This window comes from Strix aluco, chromosome 7 (genome assembly GCF_031877795.1).
Source record: "Strix aluco isolate bStrAlu1 chromosome 7, bStrAlu1.hap1, whole genome shotgun sequence".
NCBI lineage: Eukaryota > Metazoa > Chordata > Aves > Strigiformes > Strigidae > Strix > Strix aluco.
Genome location: NC_133937.1, coordinates 23,846,679 through 23,859,062, shown reverse-complemented (window position 1 = coordinate 23,859,062; position 12,384 = coordinate 23,846,679). Strand labels below are relative to the sequence as shown.

The following is a 12,384-nucleotide window of genomic DNA, read 5'->3' as shown; positions in this document are numbered from 1 at the left end:
TTCCTGAAATTATTTTCCCTTTCAGTAGTCCAGCACAGAAATAGCTCCACTCTGAAGACAGCAGTATTATTTTTTAGTTCAATAAATCATTATTTGAAATGAACACTACGAAGATACATCGTCATGCTCACAAAAAAAAGGTAATTTTCCTGTGATGAAAATAACGCAAGACCAGAATTAACATTACAGCAATTTATCATGCATCTTGAGGTGAGAATCACACATTCATTGATAATACAGACAGTATTCTTCTAAAAAATAAAATAAAATAAAATCAGTTGTTGGTGTCCGTTAAATAAAATCCCACAATTTTAAACACTTAGAATTTTATAGTGGCTTGCATTATGCAAATTAAAAGAGAATTTTAACCTAAACCCATTATCAGAATAGTATTTTATAAAGAAAACACTATCTTAAAATAGTTGCAAATTAATGATTAAATAAAAATAATACACACCCATTTTTCAAGAGGTATATTGCAATATGTAGTAGGTCATATTGGCAGGCATATTTCAGGTATACCAAATAAAACATAGAAGAAAATTTGTTTTAGAAGTATTTTTAGATAAACTTCTCCTGTCAATATAGATGGAGCACCTCAAACTGTTCATTACTCAACTACTGCATAACTTACATGAGCCCTCCTGCTACCTGTACCTTATTGCATATTCCCAAATAAGGACAAACGTTTTAAAGCCTCATGCAAGGAAGCTTTTGCCACAGAAATGCAGAATACCAATAAACAAGAAACTTTTGGAAAGCAATTTATGTGATATACTTAACATTGCATACCTGAAAAATTCAAAGTTGAGACAAGCTTTTGGCAAAAAAAATTTGTCATCTTGCTTGAACCACAGTTTGCTCATAGCAGTGTCCTGTGTCAAGAAAAGAGGTTTTGTTATGTCACCTAACTTTTAACTGTAATATCACACTACCTTTAAAAAAGGCTCATCACTTCAAACCTCAGTTTAGTGTTATCCCCTTAAGTTCATATTCTTGCTATATACATTTGTATATACATCCATCTATCCTTACTGAGACTCTTCTTACCATATGTCACCTTAACAAGCAGTTAAACGGCTGCAGCATTGTGAATGAGCTTATGATCAAAACGGGAACTACTTTTCTAGAGCAGGAGTGATCAAAGACAAATATAGAGTTAGCTTCACAAAATTCCTTGCCAATGCTGGCATTAAAATATGTGCTATTATGCAGCACTACAGCAGCATATAGTTACATGGCTTAGACTAAGAATATAATTGTGTATTTAATGCTCTAGTAAAAAAATATTAATGCATTGTATGTTGTTTTAAAGCAACATTAGCAACAAAAAAAAACCACATTTAGAAAAAGTAGTGAAACTATCTGGAAATTAGTTAAAAGATCTGTCAGCAAAATTTTTTAGAATAATCTCCTAGTACAGAAAATAATCTAAACAACTTCCCCTATTGCTTTTTCTGCCACAAAAGCTGTGAAGTAGATACTCTCTCTTTGTTCCAACTCGAGTTAACTTTATCCCCCCAAAACCTTTTCTTTAAATTGCTATACCTAAGAAGAAGGAACTTTTAAATGTAAAATTATTTCTCTTTCTCATATTTCTGAGCAGATGTTCTTTGCTTCTCAGGGATTTGGTGTGGTATTTTCCTCCTCCTTTTTGCATAAAAGAATCTCTTACAGCACACCTTCCTCTACACAATACTCACCTCATACTAAAAAGCCAAATTACAGCTTGTCTCTGAGACAACAAAATTTTTATTCTGCTAAATTGCTACTACACAGTTCAGAATACATCTTACACCAGGGACAGAATGACAAATAGAAGAGCCTGTCTGTACTGGAGACCTGATCCAATAGCCTGAGATCCCTAGCTGCAGTCCATCATAACAATTTGGCCCTCAGGCCAAAGCCCATATCCTAACTGCCCTCTTTCTTGAGGGTTTTTCAGGGCAAGATGTGCCATTAAAACAGAGGTGACCTAGTGACATGCTGTCAGTGAAAATGGCCATCCTGTTCCTGCACTTACGCTCTCATCCCTCCCTTTCTCCACAACACTGATCCAGTCCATAGTAAGCTCACTTAGGCATATAAAGCAGCAGAAAAATTGCTTTTTTTGTACAGTTAATCTCTGTTGATTTAATTCTTGCAATGTTTTGTTGTGGGGTCAAATGTCAGGGCCCACCAAAAGGAAAATGACATACAACTGGGACAACAGACATACAACTGGGGAAAAAATAAAGGAGATGCAGGCATAGATGTCTATTTCATCAAGTACAAAAGATTAAAAACATTTTCCCTCAGAAAACATATTTTAAGGGGAAAGGAAAAACTAAAAGCAAATACATTTCCAAAGCAATGATGACTTAAAGCAAAGTTTTTGAGTGGATCAATTGCCTAGCTGCTACAGAGACACTGAAGGACCATCAAGTTTCTGTAGTAAACCAATTAATGTTACTTAACAGAGCTGTAGTATGTGTGTCCCTGCTGAGGTTTAGGGTTTCAGTTCAGGATGAACATAAACAATGCTCAAAGTCCTCTTCTGTTAATAATACTGCTTCAAGTATATACCTAAAATGCCCTGGGCAGAACAAATATGTTTTCCTGAAGGATGTCTTTGCACTGAAGTAGACTTATATTAATCTAGTGTGCAAAAAGTACTCCTGAATTGACTATTCAAGCTGGAGCACAATATGTAATTGCAGAAGACTTCTATTTATTCTCCAACTAAGCCTAGAACAGAGACGAGCATTAGCAAAGACAACTATCTTTAGAGAAGTAATTTTTAGTAAATTTTAGGTAGTCAGAAAAACTGAGATTTGCTAAACGTACTGAGATTATTAAATGATGCTTCCAGGAGACTGGAGAGTGATGTTTATTTATGTGTTTACATGTCTCTCTCCCTTTTCCCATGCAATCACAAGCTTTTTCCATCACAATTACAAAAGAATAGCCTTGTCTACACCCTCAACTTACTGAACGCTGTTCAACAAAAAAGAGTGGCAGTCACCCTTCCGCTGAATCAACAATTTTAATACTATTTCTATCAATTGTTAACATGCTTTCAAAAGGGCAAAGAGAGTTTAAGCTGTTTGCAAATTTATTTTTGTAGGAACTCAAAAATTCATAATCCAAAGTTTAGCAAGAATGAACTTTTTACTGTCTTTCTAGCAATATATTTAAGTTTTGTACTTTTTTGTTTATTATACTTTGGAATACGACATTATCTGTATTTTAAAAACACATAGGAAGGAACTACTAACTTCTCAGAAGGTTAGCTAGCAAACAGAACAAAGATAACTTACCTTGACAAGGGCAGGGTATTGTGTCGCATCTTTTTCCAATGGCAAAATCTCAAAGTTAGTAGGAATGAACTCGTTTTTCATTGGAAGCTTGAATTTCCCATTCAGGTCAGCATTTTGCCATTTCTAGATAAACAGGAGGAACAATGAGGCTAAGTAGAATTTCTGCTTAATTAATGTATCTATACTTATGCTGTAACAAAAGATTTAAAAATGTGTTCCACTAGCTTATGTGTAAATACTATTAAGATAACAGGGAAAGAGAGAAATAGCTGGGAAACCAAGCTGGAGTAAGCTATCAGCAGGATAAAGCGCTCTGAGGAGGAAGACAAAAGATAAAAAAATAATTTGAAAACTTTATAGTAGAGTGGAAGGTGATTCTATGTCTCATCTTTTCTGCTACTGTGAACTCTAAATGAAGGTATTAAACTAAATCCATAAGCAAAAATTCTCATCAAGAACATAGGTATGAACAAGCTAAAGAAAGTGAAGTATTCCTATGCAATGTCTGTTCAAAGCACGCTTGGCAGGTGCAATTTAGCTCTAGGGTGTGTTTCACAGCTACCTCTTCTTAGAAGAACAGATCAATGCAAGTTTCAATAAGGGTTTGCCCACCTCCTTTGTTGGAGTTTTGATTTTTAGAAGCTCATTTAATTGTCAAAATATACTCATTTTCTAAGTTGCAAAAATCAATTTCAGAAACACAGTTACATATAGCAGTTGTAAAAAGATCCCTTTCTTAAAAACAGATTAGTTCATTAACATTTAATAGAGACTTTTCAGTTTTCAAAAGTTAATGCTTACATTTTTAAGTAACCACTGCATATTATGGATCTTTCATAGCAAAAATGGTATGACATTCCCTGTACTTAACATGGTTTAAAACCATTAAAATGTACCTGTCTTGTGTAATAAGTATTTGAAATCTAAAGACTAACATAAGATCCTTACTTCTCATAATATTAAACAAGACTCATTGTACAATTTTCATGCTATGTAGAGCAGATTTGTTCTCTCTTCAACTAAATGGAAAATTAGACAAAGAATTTACCACTGTCACTTGCAGATGTTAGAATATATTAAAAGTTTTAACATGCCTTAATAACTTCATCTGAAATTGCTTCTTGCTTGTACTGTGTTCCATACCAGTCTTCCGTTCGATCAGTTTTTCCTTCAAAAGACTTGGAAACGATTGCAACTCTGAAAACAACGAGACAAAGCACTTTGGCGTGAATGTGCCTGAGAAAAGACTGAGAAATTATTCAGAGCACTATTTCTGTTCCATCACTAGAGTGCATTTATTTCTGGAAATGGTCCCTGGACATCTGGATAGCAAGTATATGCATACTGAACTACACACTAAGGTTAACCATGAAATCGGGTTATCAGCATAATTTAATTTTACTGTTTTTCTAGAATGTTACAATCTAGAGTTACACACAATTATTGCTGCATGCAATTTCTATTTTTTAGACTTTGTGTTCCAGAAAACACAGAAAGCAGTTCTATACTCAATTAGAAACATAAATCATAGAATCATAGAATATCTCAGGTTGGAAGGGACCCATAAGGATCACTGGGTTCAACTCCCTCCTTCCTATAGGACTACCTAAATCTAAACCATATGACCAAGAACATCATCCAGATGCTCCTCGAACTAAAGAATACACCTAAATAAGAGGAAATCTGGAATAAAGAAAATTATGAACTTAGCAGTATTTTTTCAGTAGTCTTCATAATGTGTATCAAGAAAACTCCTTTAATTCTTTTTAACAATGTACAACATAGAAGAGTATTCAGTGGAAATAAGTAGCTACCTTTAAGAGTAAATAGATGTTTATAAGAATTTTCAAATTGTCAAAAAAGGTAACACAATTAGAACATACTACATATTCTACATATATTTAACAATCCCTAGATGCCACCGAACTTTGTCAAATCTTGTACAGATGGCTAAAATGCACATTAAAACATCAAAATATACGTAATGTAAGTGTTCTTTTTTTAACGACAATATCTTAAGGCCAGGAACATTCTGCTGTGTATTTCTAACGTGCACAGCAAAGCAGGGCGTAAATCAAAACAGGCATATGGAGGTGCCTCAAACAACGGTATTTTACTTTACAGATATGTTACTGGAGAATACCCTTGGGATGAATTTTGCAATACACTGAGATTTAAATATGTAGACTATTAATATTGTAAATGCCTATGTCCTCGTCCCTCCTTTTTCATCTAATGTTTACACATAAATGACTAAATGATCCAAGAAGGTTGAAGACAACAGGATTCTGCTGTACTTAGTTCTAGATTCCCCTATTATGAAGATTTTCAAATTATTAGAAATTTAATCTGTGCATTGCAGTTTGAGTATCAGGAGAAGGCTCAGGGGTAAATAGCTAACATTAGATGCATTTAAATAAATTACAAGTGCATTTCAGAGTCACACGGGACTGTCAAGACACGTTCTCTAGCAATAGATTCAAACACTGAAGCAGGACTTGCACCACAGACCATCTAATTTTGAGACAATATTTTAAATCATACCCACTAAAGAAGGACAACCAAATCACACGTTTTAGAGATGCAGATTTCCTCTGGGTTGAGGAAGGGAGAAATTTTTACTCCCATCTTTGAAAGAACCACGTGATTAACATGAACAGGCACACATATACATACACACAAAATAACCCCTGCTCCTCTGCAAAAGTTATGCAATATCCAAACCAGAATGAGAATATTCATCTTCAAGAGATACGTTGTTTCATCTGTCATTGCAAATGCCAATAGAAATGGTTAACAATTTTATTGTGACTTCATACAAAATGGTTTCATATTTGTTTGCATGTTACATCTATTTCATTTTTTATACAAAAAGAACAATACTAAATAAATATTCAGCAAAGAACTAAGCACTTTAATCCTAGAGAATATTTGTTATTGCAACACAACAGACACTAGCTCGGTCAACAAGGTGAAATCTAATAGAGAGATTGTTGTTTACATTAAACTGAGCCATAGAAATATTCTATTATGCTTTGCATTTTAACTTGGACAGCTGGTGAGCAAAAGCTCTATCATGTACAGATGAAGTTGCTAAGAGACTATAAAAAACAAAGTCTAATAGAGTTTTAGAGCAACCACCAGGCCTTTCCTTCCATTAAATAAAAAAGGGGAAAAAAAAAAAAAAGAATAGCCTTAAGCTAAAATATTATCCTGATAAAATTCCAATAATCATGTGGTCTGAGCAGCAAGACAAAGGTGTTTTATGCTATAGACAATGTCTGTTATTTGACATTCCCTCCTTCTACCCTTCTCCAACGTATGGATGCTCTAACAGTAGTAACAATCCAAGCACCCAAACATTTGCTGTAGGAACATACTAAAATTAAAGAGCTAAAAATAATTCTGTCTCCTCAACGTATAGAAAATGAAATTGTGGAAGTCAGCATTGCAATTCTTCAAAAGCAGTTCTGCTTCAAGGGATCCTCCTGCCCTCCCTATACCCCAAATCACTACTGGAATAATTACTTACATTTTGAGCTCTCAGAAACATACCCACAATCACATGGAACAAACCAAAAGGCATTTCATCTGCCTGAGACTTACAACCTAAACCAAGATACAAGCACCAATAACAATGAACACCAGGACAGAAGAGGGGAAAAGAAGCACCACAGGTAGAAATACAATGCTATACAGTTATTTAAATGTATCATGATGCACCTTTAAAGTTACCATCTATTTAATGTTATTTTTGCATTTCATTTCTGTGGTGTTCTGTATAACACTATGAACCTCCACATGGTTTAAAACGGTGTTGAAATGCACTGGAAAAGCCAGACAGGCAATCTTTAATAAGACCTCCTTGTAGCATACTTAAACTCAACCAGTGCAATTAGGCTTCAGAGCCATTCATGAACAGGGAACACAGCTGAAACTATAAATGCAGTTTACTTCCACGTGCACATTCTTGCACATGCAAACTGTTGTAGTCCTCAGTTATGGTCAATTAACAAAACCAAGCACAATTTCTATAATGTCATACATATTTACTAGATACCATCTTGTTTTTCACTCTCCTGAAACCTAAAATGAAGCAACAAGTGACAGATCCACAGAAAAGTATTATCTAGTAAGAATGTGTGCTTTAAAATTAATGTACTTCCAAGAAAGATTACCAACTATTATATTCCAAATTTATGTAACAAAACTCAAGCTTCCAAGGGTGAAAAAGACTTTGAGACCACAGTGTTTGTGATATTAGTAATAGACATGTCAAAGCGAATTTGTTGCAAAAAAAAAAAGAATTTATACTTAAAAAGGAATTGCTTTTTTTAGAAAGTAATTTAAACTTTGTCTTCCAAATGATGATATTGTCAAACAACAGAAAAAAATTACACTTATCTCATTCAAATGCAGAAAATAACATGACTGAGACAAAAACACCAAAAGCCTAGGTTTGTTTATAACTTCCTCCAAAACCATCAGTATAAATGATGCGAGGAAATATAGGCTATTCAAAGCTACTTCCACACAAATCTCATTAGAAAACAGAGTAAGAGGGAAAACTATATGCAGAGATGTTGCTGGGGTGCAGCATTCTAATCATTCTGCAGAAGCACAAGTTATTTGTTGGGGTTCAGTAAAACTAAGTCTCTACAAACACTATGGTTTGTGGGAGGAAATAAGGGAACAAATAGTGATTTTCAAAATCTTCACTCAGATACAATGCAATTAAAAAAATAAACATATACATTCCATATTTGCAACATGTTTATCATCAGGGATGAGAACCACCGACTGCATTGAATTAACTGTTTGCTCAGTATCTGAAATACCAGCCCTTAGAAATATCTGCATCAACATTTTTGGCATTCATTTTCTTTTTCTTCCCTCTAGGATAGTACTAGTACTGCATTTCAGATATCAAGAGAGGAAAAAAGTCCACTTACTATCCATGGGAAAATGTTCTTTAGTTACTTAATCTGATGAGTCACTACCTTCTTAAATTTTAATATGAGCATTTATTCTGCAGATGATGAGGGGAAAAAATTGTGATGGAAATGATGGGAAAAATTTTTCAGCTAAGACTACGACACATGCCAAGTCTATTCCCTTATCTTCACAGATGGCTGGCAAAACCCAAGCAGTTTGAACAAGTAAAAACGATACATTTTAAAAAGGTTTCTCTCTTAGGGAAATTAAGCCACTAAATGCAACAAGTAGTGTGTGAAGGCGGGAGGGGGGAGGAGAATATGAAAACTTCCTGTTATGGTTCAGTCAAATAGAAGCACATATGGATACTTGCTGCCATCTGTGAGTATGGATATTTTTCCATACTTCTTAAAAACACAGTTTGTTAAGAAAATAACAGTCAAAAAGCTAAACTTTTAAAAAAGACATTGAACAGCAGTCTCCAACTACCCCAGTATAGATATGCCAAGAAAAGTCTAGTGTAGGTGAATTTCAACAGGGTTATGAAAAGGAAATTATAAATAAAACCACAACACAAAGGAAAAATGCAAATCAATGGAAACTAAACCATTGCAAGACACAATTTATGCAAGGCATAAAAAGAAAAAAACCCACACAAACAGGAACCCCCCCCCCCAGGCAAAGTTAGGATGATGTGGCGCACACTAATTCTTTCATAAAAAGGGAGAATAGAAACGTAAACATGAGCATAAAAATCAGTAAGTGGCAGATAACCAGAACACATATAGATATTTAAAAGCACATGTCCACAGTTTTTTATTACTATATACAATTTGCTCAAGATAAAAGAAGGAAGCGAGCTACTGGATTGATAGTTTACTACATGCGTATAGATACAGGTGTAATTAGGAAAAAAAAAGTAAAACACAAGGGGACCCCTTTATTAGCATCTATAATCTCATCTCTTTCTTTCAAGAGAGCCTACTAAAAATGCAAATCCACAGTGGCTTTCTCAAATCTTTGTAATATACCATGAAATCACTTCTAGTAATATTTAACTAAGGTTTTTTCTCCCCCCAAGATATTTTATCTTGCCAGCAATTTAAAATAAAATATTATTCCTTGTTATATTTTACTATACTTTGAAGTATCTTACTTAAGATTAAAAAATTCCTAGTTCACTTAATTCTACTTTTTAATTTCAAAAGATAAGTGCTTAAAATGTGTCTAAAAGGAATACAGTATTATATACAAGTTAATATCTTGTTTCAATCACATGAAAATAGGGAAGTTAATTAGCTCAGATCTTTAAACACCTGCTGCCCTGAACAAAATAGAAAGGACTTACACTTTTACATCTGAGAAAAATCAGCTTGCACTATTATCATAGAAGCTACACAGAAGCACAACTATAACTTTTGAGACTACACTGAAAAAAATACGTCATTTAGAGAAGCAGGAAAAAGCAATACAACACTTAAATTTGGTTTGATGTTTTGTGTTTCTTTTTTGTAAGTTATAGTTTTGTAGAAGACAGTCTAAACAAAGAGAACTAAGACGTGAATGTACAGTTGTTATGGCAATAGCAAACACTAGCGTGATTTTAGTCTACACATAATAAGCAATACATTTATCATTACTCTGACCACATACCATTCAAAGTATGCCTGCTGCTACATCATTACAAGCCTCCTGCAGGCCTCATTTGATCCATGTTAGAATATCAGGGCTTTGCTGAATACTGCTGTTAGAACTGCATTTAACCAGTCTTTGGTCACACTCTAGTTTGTACTTACTTATATTTAAGCCTTAACAGGACAGCTGTAGGCATAGCTGTGGGTATTTAAGCTTCAGAGAACTAAACTACTTATATTTACTACCTTTAAGCCCTACTAAAATCTCTGCAACAAAAAGAATACATAATTTCTTTAACAATAAACTGTAGAGGTCATAAAACCAGGTATATTTCAGTTTGGTATATTCCTTTATCTCCCAATATTTTAACTTTTTTATTCAAATGCTTAAAGTTACATAATCATTATAATCTATTTCTTAAACCAGGTAAAGTAAAGAGACAATGTGGTTAGTCCTGAGGGAAGATTAAATGCAACATATTTCTTCCAGCATCCAAAAAGAAAGCACAGTAACAACAAGCTAGAAGAAAGCAGGGCAACACCTAAGTCATGTAAAGCCCAAGATTACATGGAGACCCACCTACACAGAAGTTACTAAATGACCATCCCTCTCTGATCACAAGCTTTCTTGATTCAGTCACCATGCCACCATCAGTCTTCCATTATGAAAACTCTGAGACCTTCCTGTACAGAAAAGCATGCATATTCTATCGTATTTAGTTTCCAAAACACGCCCACCACTGTGCCTCTCCAGTCTAAATGTACTATACTTTGCTACTTGAAAAGTCATACACAGCATTCAAAACAGGCTGAATTTGAAAAGCTGAGATGAAACTGTCTCCATTATCTGAAGGATCAATGCTTCCCAGTTGGTTCAAATATTAAAGCTGATCATTTTCAGTCAGTATTTGCTCTAGATATGTTCCATCTTGAAAAAAATCCTTTTTTACTTAAAATTAATCCACAATTACCAAAGTCTAGAGAATGTTCCCATCTCCAGCAAGTCACTTTGTCAAATGCAAGACAACTGATGTAACCCTACAAAATCACTAAAAATAACATACAATAGTAAACATATACTAGTAAACAATTATCTTTGGTTCCTAACGTTTCAAATAAGTTACAGCTAAATTCCATGTCTTTTTAGAATTACTTTTTCCTCTCTATAAGATTCTTGCTCATCTTGCTCTTTCTTGCTCTTTTTTTTTTAACCAAGGACAAAAAGCAATGCAAAATTGCAACTGCAAGTGCAAATATGGGCTTATATTAACTAAAAGAACATTGTGAAACAGCTGTTTACTATGTATTTGAAAAAAGCACACCACATAACATTCTGAATTCTTCTAAAAATTGTCACCACTATTCCTGTGCTTCTGACCACATTCTATGGACTTGAATTTTCTCCCTCTGCCTATATTCTCTACACTTTCCTTTCTCACACTAATAACTTTTGAACAAGGTTAATTATGGCTATTTTATGCTGAAGTACTGTCAACTGGAAGGGATTGTCAGAAGGCTGGCATAGCCAGCAACAGGAGTAACACAGAAAACATGACTCTGTGGCATCCAGCAGCATCTGGTAAGCTTAAAGAGTCTATAAATGTATTTACATATATTAACTTCCTCAAGGAATTTTTGAAAACTTAAGCAAGCAGATGCTTTGGAAGTTCTCTGGCTAATAACAAAGACCCACTTTACATTATGAGAGGTATCCTTCGCTAAGATAATATTGACTGTTTTCTTGCAATGTTGAGCCACATTTTAAAGCTATGTGAAGCTGTAATAAACATCAGATCTGATTAAGCACCTGTAGCTTGTTTACTAAATCACTATAAAGCAAATGGTTTTGCTTGCAAACAATTCTAAAACCAGTTAAAAGTTCAAATTCATGTGGAATTTGGTTAAGCTTTCTTCAAAGAAGTAATTCTATATTCTCTTAGTTACTAAAAACAATCTTTATGTTAAAGGTAAACTCTTGTATCAAATTTCAAGAAGTTGGGCAGTAGATCAACATGAAAATACATTCAAAATAGAAGTATTTAACACAACAGGAAGGAGAACCTTCAAATTTTCTTTATTGTTTGTTCAAAATATGATCTCTCGAAATAGTCAAGCTTCAGTTGCAGTATCCCACACACATTACACATAGATGCACACCCACACACAAAGATTTAGGCCCTTCTTTAAAGGGCATTAATTACTATGGCAACTACTGTCACTGACATAGGCAGCTCCATTAATTTTCTCATTGCTTGTATACCCCTAGAAACACCAGAACCCCGTGACATTTACAAATACAGTTCATAATCCAATTTTATCCTACTTTATCCAATAATTATTTGAAATTTACTATCTTTCTAAAATCAAGTAACATTCATTTTAAACTAAAGAAATATACAAGACAGATTTTGTCATACAAACAAACATAATGAAGATTCCTGCTCAAACTTTTATGTAATTCCCAGTAACTTCAGAAGGCTGAAACACATAAACTCTAGAAATGTATGAATGCATGC

At 34.1% G+C, this 12,384-nt stretch overlaps 1 protein-coding gene across 8 annotated transcripts in view; it reads right to left on the bottom strand.

Moving 5' to 3' along the window:
• IDE (insulin degrading enzyme) overlaps positions 1–12,384 on the bottom strand; it is a 69,217-nt gene that overhangs the window by 27,027 nt on the left and 29,806 nt on the right. For 7 of the 8 annotated variants that reach the window (XM_074830961.1, XM_074830959.1, XM_074830957.1 and 4 more), the window contains 3 exons: positions 4,394–4,496; positions 3,300–3,422; positions 793–875 (listed from right to left, as the gene is read on the bottom strand). In XM_074830961.1, the coding sequence (XP_074687062.1) occupies positions 793–875; positions 3,300–3,422; positions 4,394–4,496 (309 nt within the window). Of the gene's footprint in view, positions 1–792; positions 876–3,299; positions 3,423–4,393; positions 4,497–10,448; positions 10,539–12,384 lie in introns of those variants that run through there. The other variant, XM_074830962.1, reaches the window with a different exon arrangement.